Below are 22,921 nucleotides of genomic sequence, written 5' to 3'. Positions count from 1 at the left end.
AAATCTCTTTCATGAGCTCCATGTTGGATGAATGATCGCATAAGCAAATCTCTGTGAAAGCTCAAACAGCCACTTGTGATTTTCTGTAATTTCCCCGATGCCGCTGCAGGCTTTCACAATGACACAGCAGAAAATGAGCTATCAGCTGCTCTGCGTTCGGCATTACTAATATTACTAGTTTACCACTTTATGTAAACCTGACAACAGCCTCTTTGAAGAGAAAAACAGAGCCGGGTTCACTGGGTTTGTATTTAAGCCAACTACAGTTTGATTAATCCAAAAGCTGTTTTGGAAATCCATGTGACAGCGGTTTATTGGCATATGCCTGCTTTTTATGCATCTACAGCAATGATTTGAGCTTTAAAGAGGAACTAAAATATGAAAAACACTTGACAAATGAATGGAAGCCAACTCACTTATAGTACAGTGAGTAAGTACAGTAGCAAATATAATATATAATGAATATGTGGATGATATATTGTTTAGCCAAGGTCATCCTAATTGTTTTTTTCAATCATCAATCATGTTTTCAAAATTTTGGAGGGCTAAAATTAGATATCCAAAATTCCTTTTAGAAAAACATATTAAATATATTGTCTACAAAATGAATCATTAGAAGATTTGGGTAAAATAATCTAAACTTTAAATCTAAAGAATATCTGTACATATTTTCTTGCATGTTACATTGAGTCACAGAAATGACACATTCACAAACCCACCTGTGCAGCCCATATGCTCTGATGTCAAGAAAATCAGTCTTCCCCATGTCTAGCATGCCTTTAAAAGCTGCTCAGAGTGCTGTCATGTTGAGGAGATTGATGAAGACATGTTCCTCCTCGACAGCTCCTGCATCATCCCTCGTCCTGCGAGTCGCTTTATGTTTTAAGGCGTTTCGCAGTCATTGAAGAGACGAACATACTCCTGGTGCACATCTAGACATGTTCACCTGATCTCCAACTGACCTTTTCTCCAGCTCTCCTGTTCTCCTGCTGAACTGTTCACCATTTCACCTGTTCCCCAGCTCACCTGTTTTCCAGTTCATCTGTTCTCCAATTCACCTGTTCTCCAGCTCACCTGATTTCCAGTTCATCTGTTCTCCAATTCACCTGTTCTCCAGCTCACCTGATTTCCAGTTCATCTGTTCTCCAGTTTACCTGTTCTTCAGCTCACCTGTTCTCTAGTTTACCTGTTCTCCATTTCACCTGTTCTCCAGTTCTCTAGTTCACTAGCTCACCTGTTCTCCTGCTGATCTGTTCACCACTTCAAGTTCTCCTGCTGATCTGTTCACCACTTCACCTGTTCCCCAGCTCACGTGTTCACCAGCTCACCTGTTCTGCTGCTGATCTGTTCACCACTTCACCTGTTTTCCAGCTCACCTGTTCTCCAGCTCACCTGTTCTCCAGTTTACCTGTTCTTCAGCTCACCTGTTCTCTAGTTTACCTGTTCTCCATTTCACCTGTTCTCCAGTTCTCTAGTTCACTAGCTCACCTGTTCTCCGCTTCACCTGTTTTCCTGTTTACCTGCTCTCCTGCTTACCTATTCAACAGTTCACCTCTTCACCTGAATTCATTTTCATTCTCCACTTCACCTGTTCTCCACTTTACCTGTTTACCAGTTCACCTGCTCATCTGTTCACTGCTTCACTTGTTCTCTGCTTCACATGTTCTCCACTTCACCTGCTCTCAGGTTCACATGTTCTCCACTTCACCTGTTCTCAGGTTCACCTGTTCTCCACTTCACCTGCTCTCAGGTTCACCTGTTCTCCACTTCACCTGTTCTGAGATTCACCTGTTCTCCGGTTCACCTGTTCTTCGCTTCACCTGTTCTCCAGTTCACCTGCAGGTCCAGACTCTGACAGGAAGAGCTGAAGTGTGTCTTCATCACACACACACTGCTCTGGCAGACAGAGAAGAACACTGAGCTATTTTTATGCCATCTGCTGTCAGCTGTGCATGTATGCATGAAGACGCCCTGCGGGGGTTTATATGGGACATAATGTACCAGGTCGTGTCACATGATCACTGTGTGGAGAACACATGACTTGCCATATATATATAAAAAAAAATCATTTTTATGAATGATGTGTTCTGTAAATAAACTGACCTGCACCTTAATAACAGTAATAATCCATTTTAAATGAGTATCACTTTGACTCAAATTATTGTCTATTCATATTTCTGTGTTCATTACTATTATAAAGAAATTAATAGTTTGAAAAAAAATAATTTAAATAATTTATGTAAATACTAAACAAATGAAATGCTTACTTTGTCTTGTCTTGACGTCAGTATATCAAGCAACACTTATCTTTAACCAGTTTCATAGCAGATGCAGGAATATTAATGCATCTATTACTATTAATGCTCTTATTATTATTAATGTACAGGGAAGTTGCATGGTGAATAATACAAGGCAATGCAATACAAAGCAATGTCAGCATGTCTCAATAGTCCAGGCATGAGCCCAGTATGTCCTGAAGCAGATTATTTGTCTTTATGTTGTCGTTTTGCGCTCTCGCAGCTGAAGAGCAGATTGAAAATCTTCATCTAATCTCCTTTTTGAAAGCTTTTAACCCTGTGTTGGAGCTCTTCATGTCAAGCCGTACTCACTGATGAGCACATTTCGAGCATTGTTTGAGTGTTTGAGACGGATGAAGGATGTTAATCAGTTTAACAAGCGCTCCTCAATCCGTCATTTGTCTTGTTGTTTGGTGGGTTTGTGTGGGCATCCACTTCTGTCTCATTTCTGTCTACTTCAGTAACACTTTTTTTGAGAGCATTCTATACCACACAGTATAGTAATCTATAACATATAATCCAAAGAGAGGGGTTATATAGTACATAATGAATGAAAAGTCAATTTTGTCAAGGTTTTTATTTGCATTGAGATATATATAAAAGACTTTTTCTTATGCATAGCTAGTGTTTCTTCCCACACCGATAAACTTCCTGTTAACGGTTAATGTGACTTATTCAATTTTATACAGTTCCTTTTACAGCACCGATGTTGTAATGTGAATAAAATATAATCAGTTTAATAGACTTCAGTGTTCGTTTAGTTGTTGAAGCGTAAACCGAGATGAAAAGCGCTTACTGTACATGCACGTGCCCGTCAGGATCAGCAGGCAAGCGCAAAAATGCTATTGGAAATACTGGAGTAAAATAAATGTAAATATTTTAAAGACAGGGCGCAGAAAATAGTTATTTAATGCAGTGCTTTTTGTACATTCTGAAACCCACTTTATAACGTATATAAATCAGGCAGTAAAGATCTTAGATTCTTTAAAGAAAACAGACCTTAAACGCGGCTATTTTGTAACGTTGTACAGTTCACCAGAAGCGTTTGACCCTGGTTCCTGACAAATTAAAAGTCCTTCTGCACACTTCTGCCTATTATGTTTTGAGAATTGAAATATATTTTAGTTGAAATTCTTCTGCGTCATTATAATTGTAATTTATAAATGCAAAATATAATTTAGTTATGTAATCTATAATTTGTGTGCATTTATGCTCATGATTTGTATTATAAATAAGTAAGTATATGCTTTGTAATATATTATAAATTTAAAGTAATAATGCACTCTGGTGCTCGCGACCCGAGTTTGATTCCTGCCTCGAGGTCCTATGCCGATCCTTTCCCTTTCTCTGCTCCCCATGCTTTCCTGTCAATACTGTCTACTTTTCTATCCATTAAAGGTAAAAAAACTCAAAAAAATTATAACAAAAAAAACTAAATCAAAATTTATTTAGTTTGTTTTTTTATTAATATACAAAAATGCAAATGATTTGTATTATAAAGTAAATATATGCTTTTTTTATTGTGTATTAAATTACACAATAAGAATTATAATATAGTTTAGTTGAAATTGTTCTGCACCATTATAATTTAGTTATGTAATCTATAATTTGTATGTAATAATGCTAATGATTTATATTATAAATAAATTAAAATAAAGTAAATTTATGCTTTATAATATATTATACATTTCAGCTAATAGTGTGAAAAAATAAGTTTGATTCCCACCTCGAGGTCCTATGTCGATCCTTCCCCTCTCTCTCTGTTCCCCATGCTTTCCTGTCAATACTCTCTACTGTTCTATCCGTTAAAGGTGAGAACCCCCCCCCAAAAATTATTACAAAAATAAAAAAAAAAATAAAATAAATAAATAAAAATTATAAATATAAAATATAATATAATAATAAAATAAATTGTAATATATGTATATATATATATTATGTATATTGTTGCATTGTATGTAAACGAATTAAATATAAAATATAAATTTGGATATTTCTTTGTGTTTTATAATAAAAAGTATGCAGTAACATTATAGTTATGCTTTGTTTTAAATTACACATGTAATGTAGTAATATAAAAAACATAAAAATAATTTATATAAATAACAAAAAATAAAATATGTAAATAAATGTAAAATATTAATTCGTGTCTCTTAATAAAGTATGCAGTATTGGTGCATTCACAAGGAGCTTCAGCATCAACACTTGGCGGCGGGTGTGTCTAAAGTTGGGGCTGACGCGATCGTCATAGCAGCATCAACCAATGAAGTAAATCCTCAATTGGCTACTGTCTGAGCTGGAGTATTTGCATAAAGTGATCTGATTGGCTGACTCTTCCATTGCTGCTTGAAAAGTTGAGATGACGACAGATCCATAATTCAGTTTGGCAATGCTTGACGTCACCTATTCGAAGTGAATGGGAAGCGTTGACGCTAACACCCTGTGTGAATGGGGCATAACATTTTGCAGTTACAGATTATGCAATCAAAAAAGCAAGCAAAAATAATAATTATAATTTTTTTTCATATATATCAAATCCATTAACAACAGAACACAAACAGTACAATACAAACCAATCAATATACATTAAAACACATATATAAGCATTTATAAAACATATATCTTTTTATTCTAACTGTCTACACATTTTCTAATTTATTAATATATTCATTTATTTAGTTAGTTACTTAGTGTGAATTGAAACATTTGTTCATGATTCTTCGAAATGCTTTTGCGCTGCCAGAAAACTGAATTGAGTTTGAGTGAATGTGTTGTGTATGTGTGTGTGTGTGTGTGTGTGTGTGTGTCTCGTCTGTCCTCATGTGAGGCTCATCTGTGCTGAACGTCTCCTCTGTCCTCCTGCAACAGTAACAGTGTTTATTAAAGCAGAGGGAGGAGAGTCTTTATCTTCATGCTCAGACTCTGAGAAACACAGACACTTTCTCATAAACAGGGGATTTTAAACACAACATGCTGAAGTTCTGCACCACCTCTCGCTCCAGGTCTGTACATCATGCGTGTGATTGTTATCATTGATGTTGCTACGTGAATCGCAGGACATGCAATGTGGAATCTGGAGTATACAGTAGTATATAATATCACTATATATTATATCATTTTATAGACATGACATGCATTCTGGAGTCTGTTTTGTTTAATAAAATAATAAAGTAAAAGTGCATCAATTGCATGCGTTTATGTGTCCAGTGATACGCGAGTAAAAATGTTTCACGAGTTTACATGTGTAGCTTTAACAAAGATTAATTGCTTTTAATTATTTTTTTATGTTATTTTCAAGACTATACACCTTTATTGCATGTTTGATTGTTGTATTTCTGTACCTTAATACTTTTATTCAGGGGTTAGTCTGGGGTGCACATCATTTTGTTTGTTTGTGATTTTCACCAAAAGAGTATTTATGAAAACAACTGCACCTCCTACAATGTTCATCAGCACTTCAGGTGTGTGTTATCATCCTCAAACTGCTCCTGTGTGTAGCACTAGCTTCTTACACACCTCATCCAAAACCTCCTGCTGTGTTATGAACTGATTTTTGACTCTTGTAACTATGAAATAAGTGAAATCATGTAATTTAGTAATATATAGAGAGTTATATGCACTCAAAACCTGCCGGAACTACTTTAGCTGTATGTTTATCTGAAAATAACTGCCCTCCCTAGAATGTTCATCAGCTCTTCAGGTGTGTATTATTGCCTAATAATTCAACAGCCCGGATTATTCTGCTTATGTTATGGTCTCCACAGCTACAGCCACAGTTCAGATGTTGTATTTAAGACGATTGTTGATGTTTTTGTCCTCAAACTGCTCCTGTTAGCAGCACTAGTTTCTTACACACCTCATTCAAAGCTTTCTGTTGTGTAATAATGTGATTTTTGACTCCGTGTAGCTGTGAAATGACTGAAATCATGCAATGTAGTAATATATGCATCTGTAATGCACTCAAAACCTGCCGGAACTACTTTAGCTGTATGTTTATCTGAAAATTACTGCCCACCTTAGAATGTTCATCAACTCTTTAGGTGTGTATTAATAGTTCAACAGCCCGGGTTATTCTGCTTATATGGTCTACACAGCTACAGCCAGAGTTCAGATGTTGTATTTCAGACAATAATCAATGTTTTTGTCCTCAAACTGCTTCTGTGGGCATCACTAGTTTCTTACAGACCTCATTCAAAGCCTCCAGTTGTGTTATAATGTGATTTTTGACTCTTGTAGCTGTGAAATGCCTGAAATAAATCAGCGTATTGATATTTTTAGAGCTGTAATGCACTCAAAACCTGCCGGAACTACCTTAGCTAAATTTATTTCACACCTTCATCAGCACTTCAGGTATGTATAATAATCTAATAATTAAGCTTCCAGGAGTGCATAATTCTGCTTATACTATGGTCTCCACAGCTATAGCCACAGTTCAGATGTTATATTCAGGTTTTTGTCTTTAAATTGCTCCTGTGTGTAGCACTAGTTTCTTACACACCTCATCCAAAACCTCCTGCTGTGTTATGAACTGATTTTTGACTCTTGTAACTATGAAATAAGTGAAATCATGTAATTTGGTAGTATATATGAAGTTGTAATGCACTCAAAACCGGCCGGAACTACTTTAGCTGTGTTTATATTGAAAATAACTGCCCACCTTAGAATGTTCATCAGCACTTCAGGTGTGTTTTATCATCTAATAATTCAGCAGCCCAGATTATTCGGCTGATGCTGGTCTCCACACCTAAAGCCACAGTTCAGATGTTGTATTCAGACATTTGTCAGGTTTTTGTCCTCAAACTGCGCCTGTGTGCAGCACTAGTTTCCTACACACCTCATCTAAAGCCCTCTGTTCTGTTTTGATGTGATTTTTCACTTCTGTAGCTGTGAAATAACTAAAAATCATTCAGCGTATTGATATAAGGAACCGTAATGTGCTCAACCTGCCGGAACTACTTTAGCTGTGCGTTTATCTGGAAATAACTGCCCACCTTAGAATGTCCATCAGCCAATCAGAATCAAGCCTTCAACAGAGCTGTACTATTAATGTTTTACACTTTTCCATTGTGAACACACACTTATATATGGCATGCGCAAAATTCATTATGTCAATCAATGAAAATTACCTCTATGTCTAAGTCATAGGTCTCAAACTGGATTCCTGGAGGGCAGCAGCTCTGCACAGTTTTCCTCCGACCCTAATCAAACACAGCTGATCAAACTAATCAAGGTGTTCAAGACTACTAGAGGTTATTAAGCAGGTGTGAGTTGGAGCTAAACTGTGCAGAGCTGCGGCCCTCCAGGAATTGAGTTTGAGACCATTGGTTTAAATAATATAGGTTTTCTCCTGCTATCATCTTGAAATAATCAATTTCATATGATCAATCCTGAAATGATTAACTTCAACATCGCAGTTCATGAATCTAATAATTTCTCTGATCAATCGCCTGTCTACTTGGTTAACTGCAGTCTCGCACATCTCTAATTCCCACAATGCATCTGTCTTTTCTCTCCTGCAGCCACAATGAGCGAAAGGTGACCTGCAAGCATCCCGTCAGCGGCGTCCCGTCACAAGACAACTGCATCTTTGTGGTCAACGAACAGTGAGTCATTTCTTCTTTCTGCAGCTCTGAGTCACAAACCCAGCGCTTTGTCTAGGATTCACACACAAATCACATTCATCCGCTGATGTTATATCAGCCCAGCGTCCGCTTTCCCTGCTGTATTGAATGCTGGTTAATAGGGAATATATAAAGACTACAATGAAGTAATTAGTGGTGCATTCATGATCTAAACAAATGAGGCTATTCTTTTTAAAAGCGTTTTAAAAGCTGTTATTATTATCTATTAGCCTGACCATTGTATTTGTTGAACAGATACCAGAAAAGTGTTTAAATTATTATTGTGCATAGTTTTTTTTGTATGTAATTATCATCCTAAAATCATCACAAAGAGCAAACATTGATGATGATAATAATAATAGCAATAATAATAAATAGGGATGCACCGAGATATATATATATATATATATATATATATATATATATATTTTTTTTTTTTTTTGCAGATATCGATAACCGATAATACTTAAGATTTGGAGGCTGATAACCCATATATTAGCCTATAAATATAAATATTTTAATATGTCATATTTTTATACAGTGAACAACTTTACACTATCAAACATATCCACAATGATAAGGAATATGGTCACTTACAGAGTTATTAACGCACTGCAATCCCACACAAAGAAAGGACCGACTTTGAAGGAATAAACAATGTGAGGAAAGCTCCGTTATAGTGAACTGGACAAGTCTGAACAAGTTCGACCCACGCATGTGCAAGTCAAGCAGTTCTGTACAATAACATAATCTATCGGCTTAAAGATATCGGTCTAATTTTAATATCGGACCGATAACGATGTCATTAAAAATAGCATTTATTGGCTGATATCGGCCAAAATACATCGACCGATTATCGGCCAATATTACTGCCGATATATTGTGCATCCCTAATAATAATATTTTTTTATTGTTATTGTTGTTGTTATGGATATTTCTTAAATCTGTTTATTAATTTACTTTGTTTTATGTAGTATTATTTATCTATTTAAAAAACAAATAATAATAATATTTAATATTTAAATATTTAATATTTGTTGTTATTTTCATTAAAAACAAAAAGCATATTATTATTATTATTATTGTTGTTGTTGTTGTTGTTGTTGTTATTCAAATTATTATGATACATAGATTTTATACATAGACATAGAATATGTATTTATTTACTTTAATGTCTTTATTATTATTTATCTATTGTTTTTTTCTTCCTTACAGCATTCCAAAATAGCTAAAATACATAAGAATAAATAAATAAAAAGTAAAATAATTAATATTTGGGTTAAAGTGTCACTAACTAACTAGCTAGATACTAACAAACCTCCATTCATTCATTAATTAAATCATTTATTTTTTGTTGTATTATTATTATTGTTATTATTATTATTTTGATCTGCTTAAAGTCAATGGGATTTAATTTTGATTTCAGGATGTTAAGTACTGGATGAAAGGATAAACATTATATATATATATATATATATATATATATATATATATATATATATATATATATATATATATATAATATAAATAAATGACGCATACATAAATAAATAAATGTATAATATAAATAAATAGCAGTAATATGCATTACTATTCTCGGCCTGTCTGCTAATGGATGCAAGTGTTACTATTTGTGCGTGAGCGTTTGAAACAAGTGAGCCACTAAATAGTCAACACACCCCCACATTTTCACACAAAGCCACCAGCAATTAACAGGCCGGTGCTGATTATGGCGGAGCTGAGAGGCCGATGGTGTGCACATTCTCATAGGCTGCTGTTGACATGGCTTTAGTCCTCACAGTTCAGCACTCTCGATAATAATGTTCAGGCCGACGCTGTCAGACTCCAGATCTCCAGTCTTCATCTCCGCTCTCTGTCCCCCTGCGTCCTCTAGCAAAGTCAACATCTTCCCTCCGCTGCCGTTTATCCAGGCAGGTTTAATCTCCGACCAAACAGATAAACTTCTGCAAAGAAGCGTCTGTGCTGCAGATATTTGCATCTGATGAAGACTTAAGGGGTTTGTTCGCTATTGTGTTGTTTCAAACCTGTTTGACGTCCTTCTGCCAAGCAGTTTTCTGCCAATTTTCCATTAAAAATGACATTTTCGACCTTCTTAGATAAGAAAAAACAATTACAGAACATGTACTGTGAATGTTGTACATGTAAGCTGTAGATGCCAGGCAGTTAAATGGGACCTATTATGCAAAATTCACTTTTAAAAGGGGTTTAAACACAGTTGTGTTGCAATATACTATAGTATACCAACTACTAATAGTGAAATTGCATTAATTGAATACACCAAACACTTTGAAAAACTTTGATTGACATTCTCCCTTTGTACGTGTCATTAAAGGGGGAAAGCCCAGCCTATTATTGAAGATCTCTCCCTCATTAGCATAGGATGTTAGTCTTGTTTTTAACCTGCCACTATGCTGACAGTCATTTGTAGCTCCGCCCTCTTTTAAAAAGAGCACAATCTCATTTGAATTTAAAGCGACAGTCACCAAAATGCCACAATTAGGATCAAAGCCCAAAGGGTCTGTTTCAAGACAGGTTCGAGCTGATAGAAACTCAAATAACCACTCATTACAACCGAGGTATGCAGATGCTGAATGCAAAACACCTCCAACCTTGAGGCAGATGGGCTACAGCAGCAGAAGACATCACCGGGTGCCACTCCTGTCAGCTAAGAACAGGAAACTGAGGTTATAATTGGCACAGGCTCACCAAAACTGGACAATAGAAGATTGGAAAAACGTTGCCTGCTCTGATGAGTCTCCATTTCTGCTGCAACATTCGGATAGTAGGGTCAGAATTTGCCATCAACAACATGAAAGCATGGATCCATCCTGCCTTGAATCAACAGTTCAGGCTTCTGGTGGTGGGTTAATGGTGTGGGGGATATTTTATTGGCACACTGTGGACCCATTAGTACCAATTGAGCATCCTGTCAACGCCACAGCCTACATGAGTATTGTTGATGACCATGTCCATCCCTTTATGACCATCTTCTGATGGCTACTTCCAGCAGGATAACGCGCCATGTTATACAGCAGGAATCATCTCAGACTGGTGTCTTGAACATGATAATGAGTTCACTGTACTTAAATGGTCTCCACAGTCACCAGATCTCAACCCAATAGAGCAACTTTGGGATGTGGTGGAACGGGAGATTCACATCATGGATGTGCAGCCCACAAATCTGCAGAAGCTGCGTGATGCTATCATGTCAATGTGGAGCAAAATCTCTGAGGAATATTTCCAGTACCTTGCTGAATCTATGTCATGAAGGATCAAGGCAGTTTTAAAGGCAAAAGGGGTCTAACCTGGCATTAATATCAACCAGGCAATAAAAAAAAATAATAAAGATAATAAACCCAATATTTCTAATGCTGCCTTTAATATCCAATCGATACCTATACTATAGATGCAGGAAATCATATTTACTAATAAATGTCTATGTAAACAATATTCACTATAGATGTGTATGTCATTGTTTCCAAATATTCCACAGACATCATGCAGATTTGAAACAACTTGATTTGATCCTTGATCCTGAGTTGTTTTGAGTGTTTTTCAGTACAAAGTGAACAGTAGTGCAGCACAAATGAGAGCGATGTTCGAGTCTTTCAGTTTCACGTTTGCTTTGCTGCTGATTTCGGGATCCTTTTTTTCCCCCATGCACGTTTCAATTATCACCTCCATCTTGCTTTTTCTGTTAAGTCAATGTTAATGAGATTTACACTTATTTTTACTCCGTGTGGTGTTTGACGATGTGAGAGACTCGCGCTCAAAGGTGTGGATGCGTTTGTGAAATCTCAACACGATGTGAAGCTCACGCAGCTCTTATATCTCACATCATCAGCTTTGTGTTTACTTCAGGATACTGCAGAGCTGAACACCACTGCTTTCGGTGATTGGTTTGTTGCCAGCACCAGGATTTAAAGAGAAATCTATCCATGTCTCCAGACCTTACAAAACAGTGTGCACCATATGCTTTTAGCTGTATATTCCAGTCGAATCAGTTTAGTGTGATCAAGCTGTTCAACTAGTTTACCAGTTCAACCAGTTTAACTTCCATGGTCAACCTTGTCTCAACCAATTGGTCAAATAAAACCAAGTTAATGCCATTTTAAAATGGTTTTAGTTTTTAAAGGCATGGTCAACCTTGATGTCAACAGCTTGATGGCGATATAAAAACCAACTTAGTTTTTATCTAGATTTTTCTAGTAATATCAGTTTACTGTGGTAAAGTTGGTCAACTAGTTTACCAGTTTAACTACCCTGGTGAACACTGATCTCAACTGCTCTTCATATAAAACCCAGTGTGTGCAATTAGGTTTTAGTTGGATTTTACAGTCATGTCAGCTCAAGATGGTGAAGCTTACCAGTTTAGCTTCCCAGGTCAGCCTTGACCCAATCATGTGGTTATATAAAACTCAGTTTCTGCCATTAAATATTGGTTAAAGTTGGATTTTACAGGCATGTCAACTCAAAGTTAAAGTCAAGTTGGTCAGCTAGTCTACCAGTTCAACCAACCAGCTTGACCTTGATCCCACCTGTTGGCTTTATAAAACCTAGTACAGTATATGAAATTAGAGACTGGTTTTAATTGGATTTTGCCGGCATGCCAGCTCAAGATGGTAAAGTTTAGTCTACTAGTTTGCCAGTTCAACCAGTTGACCCAATCAATTGGTTAGATGAAATCCAATTTCTTCCATTAGAATTGGTTTTAGTTGGATTTTTCCGGCATGTCAGCTCAAGCTTGTGAAGTTAGTCTACAAGTTTCTCAGTTTAACCAGTTTAGCCACCCAGGTCTACCTTCACTCAACCAATTGATCATTTAAAATCCAGTTTTTGCCATTAGAAATTGGATTTAGTTCAATTCTGCTGGCATGTCACCTCAAAGTCAAAGTCAAGTTGGTCAGCTAGTTTACCAGTTCAACCCAGTAATCTATGATCCCCCTGTTGGCCATATAGAACCCTGTGTATGCAATTGGAAACTGGTTTTAGTTGGATTTTATGAGCATGTCTGTTCAAGGTGAAGTTAGTCAGCTAGTTTTTCTGTTTAACCAGTTTAGCCACCCAGGTCAACGTTGACCTAACCCATTGATCATATAACACAAAGTTTCTGCCATTTGAAATTGGATTTAGTTTAGATCTTCAGGTAAATCCTGATGCCACCACTTGTGACCTAGAAACCATATAAAACCAACCTTTGCAATTAGAAACTAGTAGATTTTAGTTTGATCCTCCAGTCATATGTAGCTTACATAATCAGGTCTATGTTGATGCCACAGACTTGAAACTTAGAAGCTATAAATAATTATTCTGAACAGTCAAAAGTTGGGTTTAGCTATATTTCTAGTCATATCAGGTCAAGTATTGTTAAAATGCAACTTCTTTACTTATGGTTTTCGCCTTCATTTCTGCAGCATGCATTAAGTTTGGATATATTTCCCCACAGCAATGCTCTTGTCATGAAGCGGTAGATTTCTTGCATGTTTTGGATTGCACTTTGTTTTAAGGCCATTGATTTGTCTTAATTAGCTGGACAAACACTTTATATTGTCGACAGTAAGCCAATTACAGAGACCGTTTCACCACCACAATTCTTCACAAAATCCATTCTAAAATACATATCTATTTGCCAGTATTGCATTCCCTAAAGACATTGACTCAGCTGAGGTTGCTGCAATGCTTCTATTTCAACTTCTGGTCATAAGATTTCATGCAGCCCTTGTTATGTAACCAATTTTGCGTCACGACGACAGCACGTCTGTGGCGTTTGGCCTGAAGTGCCCTCATTTCTCATCGTCACAGTAGAAGCTCATTAATTTGCATGGTCATTTTTCCACCCTCTTCAATATTTTCTCATTTTTCTGCCACTCTTTTGATGTATGAAGCTGGTGTGTGGCATAATAGTGCTGACAGAGCGTCCTATGCCCTTAATTATTAAAACAATTAACAGAGCAGTCATATCTAGGTGGTTTTTTTTCTGACTACTTTTGGGATATAAACTCTCATGTTGTAGTTGTTTTGAATTATTAAACCTTCTTCCAAATATCTGCATGTTTTAGCATGTGTGGGGTCTTCAGGATATTGGCGACAACATAATAAATGGTTAGTCTATCTGAAGGTTGGTGTATGACAGATTGAGTTGCCCTTGAGCAATGTCAGAGCTGCCAGAATTCCAGCCCATGAGGTGACGGCGAGTTTTAGAGGAAAACAGTACAAGCACTGTTGTGGTCTGTGTAATTAAACTGAAAATAATAAAAGGTTTTTGCTGATCAGCTATCCAGTGCCTTGAGGCTGGTAATTCTACTTTATAGTTCATTTCACAACACTATTGCTTCTTTCTCTTTTTATTATTGTTCTTGTTTGCTTTCCAACATTTCCCTGCTGGAAAATCCAAGTCCTATCAGTTCAAGGTGGTCATTCTGTGAACTTGCTTAACCAGGTCAATTTAGAACCCAACAGCTTGATGACTATCTGAAAACCAGATAAAACCAACATTTATCATCAGAAAATGGTTTAACTAGATTTTCTAGCCATTAAAGCTCAATTTGGTCAACGTGTTTACCAATTTACACAAGAATAACTACCGTTGTCCACCATTAGAAGGTTTTAGATGGACTGACTTTAGTCATGTCAGCTTGAAGTGGTCAGTGTGTTTACCATTTAAACTATAACAGCCTAAACCATGTGTCTACCACAAACTGGTTCTAGCTGCTTTTATTTCCAGTCAAAGCTCATGGTGGTCTGCATGGTCAAGTAACTTAGCACCATTAGTCAACTTTGACCATCTAGAAATCATATAAAACTAGCAAGAAACTTTAATAACAGATCTCAGATTGGTCAAGTTGGCCAAAGTTTAACCATCTTGAAACCTAGATGCAGTATATATATAAACCAATGCCTACTATAAGAAACTGGACATATCTGAATTTTCCAGCTCAAGGTGGTCTAGTTGATCAACTAGTTTACCCAATTCAACCAGTTTAGATACAATTGTTCACTATTAGAACTTTGTAATAAAATCAGCTTGAGGTTGCTAAACCAGCGTAACTTTCCAGGTCAATCTGATGCAATAAACTTTGAATCGGAGGGAAAACAGTGCTCCTATTTTCCAGTCATATAAAATTCTGGTAGTTGAGTAGTTTAAGACACTGGGTCAACCTTGACCCCATCATCTAAATGAACCAGAAACCATATAAACCAGAACCAGAATGAACCAGAAACCATATAAAACTATCTTGAGTCTTTAGAAACTGGTCTCAAAGTGGTCTAGCTCAATGGTTCTCAAAGTGGGGGTCAGGACCCCCCGAGGGGTCGTGGGACAATGAAAGGGGGTCGCCTGGTGGTTTCCAAAAATCTATTTATTTTTATTAAACCATAAAAATTACCATATTTTATCCATAACCTTCTGAAGAGAAAAAAAAATGTCATTTATACCATATATAGTTACTATAGTAGCTTATAGTTACTACTTCTATTGGATTGCAACCCCTGGGGTACATTGTATTAAAGACACAGCAATAACTTTGGTTAAACTCACGGTTAACCTTTGTGGCCCATTTCCAGCTCTTATACATAAAAAAAAAATTAAAAGAAGACTGAATGGACTTGGGTCCATTGGTGTGTGTGCGCCATTGCATGCAAGGTTTCTGTATTTATAACCACCTCAGAGTATATTGGGGGTCGCGGCCTGAAAAGTTTGGGAACCCCTGGTCTAGCTGGCCAACTAGTTCAGTTCCACCAGTTTAGCTACCCATGCCACCATATTGAAACCTAGATTCAATATAAAACCAGTTGAACTTTTAAAGTTCAAGGTGGTCAATTTGGTCACCTAGTTTACCAATTCAATTAGCTTAGCTACCCGGGTCAACCTTGATGCCACTACCTTAAAACTGAACACAGCCTAAAACCATCAGAAACTGATTTCATCTGGATTTTCCATCAGGGTCTGTCATTAATCTTCCTCATTTGAAGGTTTCATTGAGTTGCTGGTGAATGTGTGTCATAACTATAATTTGCTTCTGAGTTTTTTTCAAAGCCCAAATGATTATGTATTCAGTTCATTTTCTTTCCTTTTTTTCTAGCCTGAATTGTGGGAATCTTGTCCATCCTGTTTTAAGCAGGTAATGCTTTGCAGGCAGCCCTTTTTATTTCAGTCATCTCTTCTCTTAAACCTCATCCGGAGCCATCCATTCATCTCTGGTTGTTTTGCCATTCTGTCTCATTAATCCTGCTCAAACACTAACCCAAGGCGCTATTTGAACTGGATTGCCTGTTATCCTGCTATGCATCGCTAATGTGGAGATATGCAAGATTTATGTGTGCCGTCCGATTTGTCTTACCCACGTTGAATATGTAACACGAATCTCCTTGTGCTGAAGTCGCAGCGGGAGACGGGCGTTCGTTCTCAGTCAGAAAATGAATTATGTTTCCTCAGCTGATTCGGCAGGAGTCCTGTAATCCCACGCTTCGCGACGAGACGGAGCACTTTGAGTCTGTAAACAGTCCCGTCAAGCTCTGGATGGAGATGAAACACTTATTCGTCACGAGTCACTGCTTAACATACATGCCATGGGGGCTCGACGTACACGCGCCCCCGGTGGCCTCCCGTAAAACCCAGAGCGATGCTTTTCTGTTCAATATGTGAAGTGCATTTGACAGTTAAATGTTGCTTTTTTTATGGTTTGCCGTCAAAACAAATCACACCATTGGCGATAACCCTAAAAGCAACACGTGTCAAGCACTTAACTGGGACAATAAGAGAAAAATGTTGTTCTGAAGCAGTCAGGATGGTGAAAATACAGCTAAACGTGTCCCTGCGGCCCTCTTTCCTCATTCTGGCATTGATTTCCAGACCTGAGATGTCCAAAATAAGACCCTGAATGCTGCTTTACCTGTGTCTTTTTTTAGGCAACATCTGGGAGACAAAGTAGGGCAACAATTGAGGCCTTCAGAGCAGGCTTATTATTGTTGGCTGAAACTACAACGGTTTAAAATAAAGAAATAAACATCTAAAAATAGCATCCCAGGTGATTTCCAGGGTTACATTTCTCATGTTCATTTAGTTCATTCACTATTGTAGAAATTTAATAAAAGGATAACCATCTAGATTTTACAAAGATCCCTATATTGTCATGTATATACACTCCCTGTCAGAAGTCTTTTCGCCTATCCAAGTTCTGGGAACAACAAATAATAACTGGACTTCTAGTTGATCATTTGGTATCAGAAGTGGCGGTCCCACTTTATATTAAGTGGCCTTAACTAATATGTATTTACACAGTAATTAATAGTTTGTTACATTGTACTTATTGTGTAAATACATGTATTTACTGTGTACTTATGCTTGATTAAATACCTGTATGTAATTACATCTGTAATTAACTTCTGTAATTACATTTGTAAATACACTGTTGACCATTCCCTACACCTTAAACCAGCCTTAAACCTACCCATACAACCAAACCTGTCCATAACCCAACCTCTATCTCAACTCAAGAGCACCACAAGTGTACTCAAATACATTATGAACGCAGTAAGTACATTGTATTTATTTTTAATGCAACTACATAGTAGTTAAGGACACTTAATATAAAGTGGGACCGAAGTGGCTTATATGGAAGGCAAAGGCCTCTGGATTACGCATATTATAACCAAAATAAAATATAATCATGCCTTGATTTTAATCATTTAATTAGGACAGTAAGGTCTGACTCTGCTTAGACAAAAGTCTTGACACTTAACAGAAATTGTGCCCAGTATAGAATATAAAGTCATGCTGCAGTGGAGACAGAATGAATATTGTGTCTGACTCCATCATGAGCTTGGAGGACTGCATCCATACATCTCTGCAATGACTCAAATCACTGATTAATAAAGTCATCTACAGTTGCAAAGAAAGCGTTCTTGCAGGACTCCCAGAGTTCATCAAGATTCTTTGGCTTCATCTTCAATGCCTCCTCCTTCATCTTACCCCACACATGCTCAATACTGTTCATGTCTGGTGACTGGGCTGGCCAATCCTGGAGGTCCTTGACGTTCGTTGCTTTCAGGAGCTTTGATGTGGAGGCTGAAGTATGAGAAGGAGCGCTATCCTGCTGGAGAATTTGCCCCTGTCCTGTGGTTTGTAATGTAATGGGCAGCACAAATGTCTTGATACCTCAGGCTGTTGATGTTGCCATCCACACTGCAGATCTCTCGCACGCCTCCATCCTGAATGTAACCCCAAACCAGGATTTTTCCTTCACCAAACTTGACTGATTTCTGTGAGAATCTTGACTCCATGTGGATTCCAGTGGGTCTTCTACAGTTTTTGTGATGATTGCAGATCAACAGATGATTCAGTCTACCTTCTGCCTCTTTTCCAAATGATCAACTAGAAGTTAAGTTATTATTTGTTGCTCTTACAACTGAGATCAAGAACAAGACTTTTATCAGGATGTTTGTCAGGTGATGTTTTTCATCTAAAGTCTTTTTTTTCCAATTAATTTCTGGTCCTGCCTAAATTTTGCTTGCCAGTTGTCTAGTTTTACTCAGAAACACAAGGGCCTAATTTTGATGACTTTGATACTTTTGATAACATGCTTTGCTCCGCCTCTAAAACCTGACATCACAAATCTCTCAGTCAGTCACATCGATTAACCATACATATAAATGTTCTATATTTTAATTTTTGTTTAACTATTGGTCAATTTCCAAAAGTTAATGTCATGTCCCACACATTTATTTCCCATTTAATGTATAATTGTACTTGGAAATACAGTTTCTAGAGTTTTAGTGACTTTACGACCTTTAAAAATGAGAGCCATTTAATATTTTGTTTTGAATTATTCACATTTCTCCAAAGATGAAATGTTTGTACACAATTTTTGTGTAATTGATCGTCTTTTTCTTAAAACAAATCAAGTTAAGCCACCAAATATAGTCATTTTTCCTCCAATTATTTTGTCCCAATCAATAAAATCAGACCACAGACACTTTTTCCCTCTTGTTTCACTAAAAAATACAACAGCAGCAGTTCTTGATGACTAAGTGCTCTTTTATGTCTACAAAAACTAGGTTAGGGTCTGAAAAGACAAAATATGCACCAGTTTTGAGATATTTTCCCTATGTTCTTCAAGGTTGACGTGTTTAACCTTCTTAATTGACGCTGCCTCCGATGAAAAGAAGAATGAGTTAAAGGGCTAGAGAGAGAAATGGTGACAGACAGAGTGTTTTAAAGGCTAGCATGACTCATGCGTTTTAGCGGATGACCTCCAGTTGGTGCCCAACCAACCCACAAACCCATCTGAACGTCAATTATCTCTGGATTGAGCGCGGTTTAGCTGGGCTAATTTCACACTCGCTGCCACTCTTCCTCTGAAGACGCCGTCAGATGTCAGCTGAATGATGGCCGCCAGCAAGGCTACGCTAAAGCTCATTATTTCAGAAGAGATTAATTAATGAACGCTAATAGCCGTGTTGAATGCTCAATTTAATTTGAGATCGCCGGCCTGGAAGGTCGAACTTGGTTCTGTGCACCAGGCTGACCCTATAATGTCTTGAATATTTTTGTCTCTTCATGTGTGTGCATGACTGCTGACTGTTCACCGTCTCACAATGTGCCTCTTTGTGTTTGTTCCCAATGCAAAATCAGATGCTTGTGTCAAATGACAAGCACTCGTGGAAGGAGTCTGCGGTAAAGAAGAAATTGAGCCAAACAGTTCTGTTAAGGATGTTCTGGTTGCAATGAATGTAACTTTAAGGTTTTAAGAAGGAGATTGAGGCATTAAAATTGCCTAACTTTGGCCATCTGGGATTTTTTTGACTCAGTGAGTCATTATGTGAAGATTCAGTTTGTCCAGATACTTTAAATCAGTTTACCAAAGAGTTTGTCTGAGTGGATCAAATGAATCAAATAGTTATTAATGACCAATAAGTGAAGATTTCTTCCAAATGAATCAATTGAATCATTAATTGTAGACGAGATAATTTAAACCTGTGAGTCATGAACTGGAGATTCAAACTGATTCAGTGAGTTGTTTACCGGAGAGTTGCTATGACTGCATCAATTGAATCAGTGAAATGTTAACTAGAGGCTCACGCTGACTAAACCATTTGAATCAGTGAATCATTAATTGGAAACTTACTCTGACATAAGTCATGAACTGGAGATTTAAACTTGATTCAATTAGTTGCTTACCAAAGAATTGCTCTGAGTGTAACTATTAGGCTTTAAAAAGAAGTTTAAGGCATCAAAATTGTCTGACTCTGGCCATGTGGGTTTATTTAACTCAGTGAGTCATTAGGTGAAGATTCAGTTAGACTAGATACTTTGACTCAGTTTACCTAAGAGTTGCCCTGAGTTTATCAGTTAAATCAAATAGTTCTTAATAAACGATATGTGAGGATTTAGAGTCCTTTGAATCATTGAATCAGAAATTGCATACTTGCTCTAATCAGATGAGTCATGAACTGTAGATTGTAACTGATTCAGTGAGGGATTATTTGACTTAGTGAGTCATTATGTAAAGATTTGGTCTGACTCTATTTTGAATCAGTTATTTTTTACCTGGAGACTTGCTCTGGTTTAATCATTTGAGTTAGTTAGTCCTTACTGGAGAATCTCTCTGACTGAATCAATTAAATTAATCAGTGGTTAAGTGAAGATTTATTCCAATGGATTAATTTGAATCAGTGAGTCATTAACTTTATATTCACACTGGATATTTAGTGAGTTGTTTACCGAAGAGTTGCTATGACCTGAACGATTGAATCAGTGCATTGTTAACTAGAGACTCGCTCTTTAAGTGAAAATTTTCATCAAATTAATGATTTGAATCATTGAATCGTTAATAGCAGACTTGTTCTGACCAAATACTTTGAATCAGTGAGCCATGAATTGGAGATTTAAACTGATTTAGTGAGTTGTTTATCGAAGGATTGCTTTGACTGGATCAGTTGAATCAATGAGTTATTAACTAGAGACTTGCCAAAAATCTTGCCAAATCTTTTGAATCAGTAAGTCAATAAGGGACATTTTCGGCCAAATGAATCATTAATAGCACACTTGATCTCACCAGATACTTTAAATCAGTGTGTCATGAATTGGACAAACTGTTTTTTGAACGGTTGCTCTGACCAGATCAGTTGAATCAATGAGTTATTAACTAAAGATTTGCTCTGACCAATTAATTTGTATCAGTGAGTCTTTATGTGTAGTCATCAACAGTGATTCAGTGAGTTGTTTAGCAATTGAATCAGTGAATTAACTAGAGATTGCTTTGTCTGAATCAATTGTATCAGTGAGTGATTTGTCGATTATCTCCAATTGAATCAACGAGTTAATAGAGACTCACTCTGACTGAACAAATGAATCTTTAATTGCAGTTTGTTAAACAAAGAAATAAAGGTATACACTATTGTAATGACACAGAAATGAATACATAAATATTTAGATTGAGCATCTCTTTAAATGCATGACCAATATTGATGCAAATAACACACTTCATGCTAACATGGAGTGTTTTGTGAATCAGCGAGTGTTTTCTTCATCAAACTGACCCAGAAGGCAGACAGCTTTATTTTTTACCCTGGTGTTCGCTCTTCTCCCTTTGCTCCAGATAGCAGTAGTGTCCCCAGACGTCGTCGCTCTACCGTATCGCAGAAATATAGGCCAACCCTACGGGACAATGCCTTCAGTTCAGCATGGGGATTTCAGCCTTTATGGATGCATTTATCTAGCTTTCTCTTCACTTGCGTTAAATAAGGCTGACATGACTGAGTTTACAGCCTGTATTTTTGTGTTGGTCCTTTAGCTTGACTGGAACATACACTGCAAAACAAGTCTTGTTTCTTGGCCAAGTATCTAAAACCTCATAAATGAAGAAGCATTTTCTAGACAAGCATGACATATTGTCTTGTTTTTTAGAAATGGAGTCAAAATTAAGCGAGTTTTAATTAAAATAAGCAAAATAATCAAATGGGGTTGGCTAAATCTTGTTTTAGCTTTGGAATATCATTATTTTGCCTCTTGCGATGGAAGATTATTTTGATTGTTGTAAAGAAAAACTCCTACATTTTTTACTTGTCTTGAAAATGCTTCTTGATTAAAGGCTTGTGTGCTGTTTGGGATGTTTTCATCCCCTCTCGGGTGATTTTGAGTCTTAATTTGGCCACAACTTTCTCTGTTTCAGCAAATAAAATGATTTTTGGCAACAGATCTGTCTAGAAAAAAAGTGCTATATAATTGAAAGGAATTATTATTATTATTATTAGTAGTAGTAGTAGTAGTAGTAATAATATAGTTATTATTATTATTATTATTATTATTAGTAGTAGTAGTAGTAGTAGTAATAATATAGTTGTTATTATTATTATTATTATTATTATTATTATTATTATTATTATTATTATTATTATTATTAATATTAGTAATAATATAGTTGTTATTGTTATTATTATTATTATTATTAGTAGTAGTAGTAGTAGTAGTAGTAGTAATAATATAGTTGTTATTATTATTATTATTATTATTATTATTAGTAGTAATAATATAGTTGTTATTATTATTATTATTATTATTATTATTATTAGTAGTAGTAGTAGTAGTAGTAGTAGTAATAATATAGTTGTTATTGTTATTATTATTATTATTAGTAGTAGTAGTAGTAGTATTAGTAGTTGTAGTAATAATATAGTTGTTATTGTTGTTATTATTATTATTATTATTATTATTATTATTAATAATATAGTTGTTATTGGTATTAATAATAATAATAATAATAATAACAATAATAATAATAATAATAATAATATAGTTGTTATTGTTATTATTAATAGTATTAATAATAATAATAATATTAATAATGATAATGATAATAATAATAATAATAATATTATTATTATTATTATTATTATTATTATTATTAAATAAATAAATAAAATAATGTGTTTTAATCTTTGACTTTTCATGCAAAAAACGAAATCCCTTTCATTGTTGTTCAC

The 22,921-nt window shown here is 36.0% G+C and overlaps 1 protein-coding gene and 1 long non-coding RNA gene across 55 annotated transcripts in view; both read left to right on the top strand.

Moving 5' to 3' along the window:
• plekha5 (pleckstrin homology domain containing A5) overlaps positions 1–22,921 on the top strand; it is a 200,552-nt gene that overhangs the window by 119,040 nt on the left and 58,591 nt on the right. For 53 of the 54 annotated variants that reach the window (NM_001327786.2, NM_001443114.1, NM_001443115.1 and 50 more), the window contains one exon: positions 7,817–7,900. In NM_001327786.2, coding sequence (NP_001314715.1) covers positions 7,817–7,900 — 84 coding nt within the window. Of the gene's footprint in view, positions 1–5,221; positions 5,300–7,816; positions 7,901–22,921 lie in introns of those variants that run through there. The other variant, NM_001443125.1, reaches the window with a different exon arrangement.
• On the top strand, positions 18,478–21,325 carry LOC147844596 (uncharacterized). Its single transcript, XR_015482416.1, has 2 exons — positions 18,478–20,318; positions 20,412–21,325. It is a non-coding gene; the product is annotated as an uncharacterized LOC147844596 (long non-coding RNA).

This window comes from Danio rerio, chromosome 4 (assembly GCF_052040795.2).
Source record: "Danio rerio strain M-AB ecotype USA chromosome 4, GRCz13ab, whole genome shotgun sequence".
Classification (NCBI taxonomy): domain Eukaryota; kingdom Metazoa; phylum Chordata; class Actinopteri; order Cypriniformes; family Danionidae; genus Danio; species Danio rerio.
The sequence above is the reverse complement of the archived record's forward strand: the minus strand, read 5'-3'. Positions and strand labels throughout refer to the sequence as shown.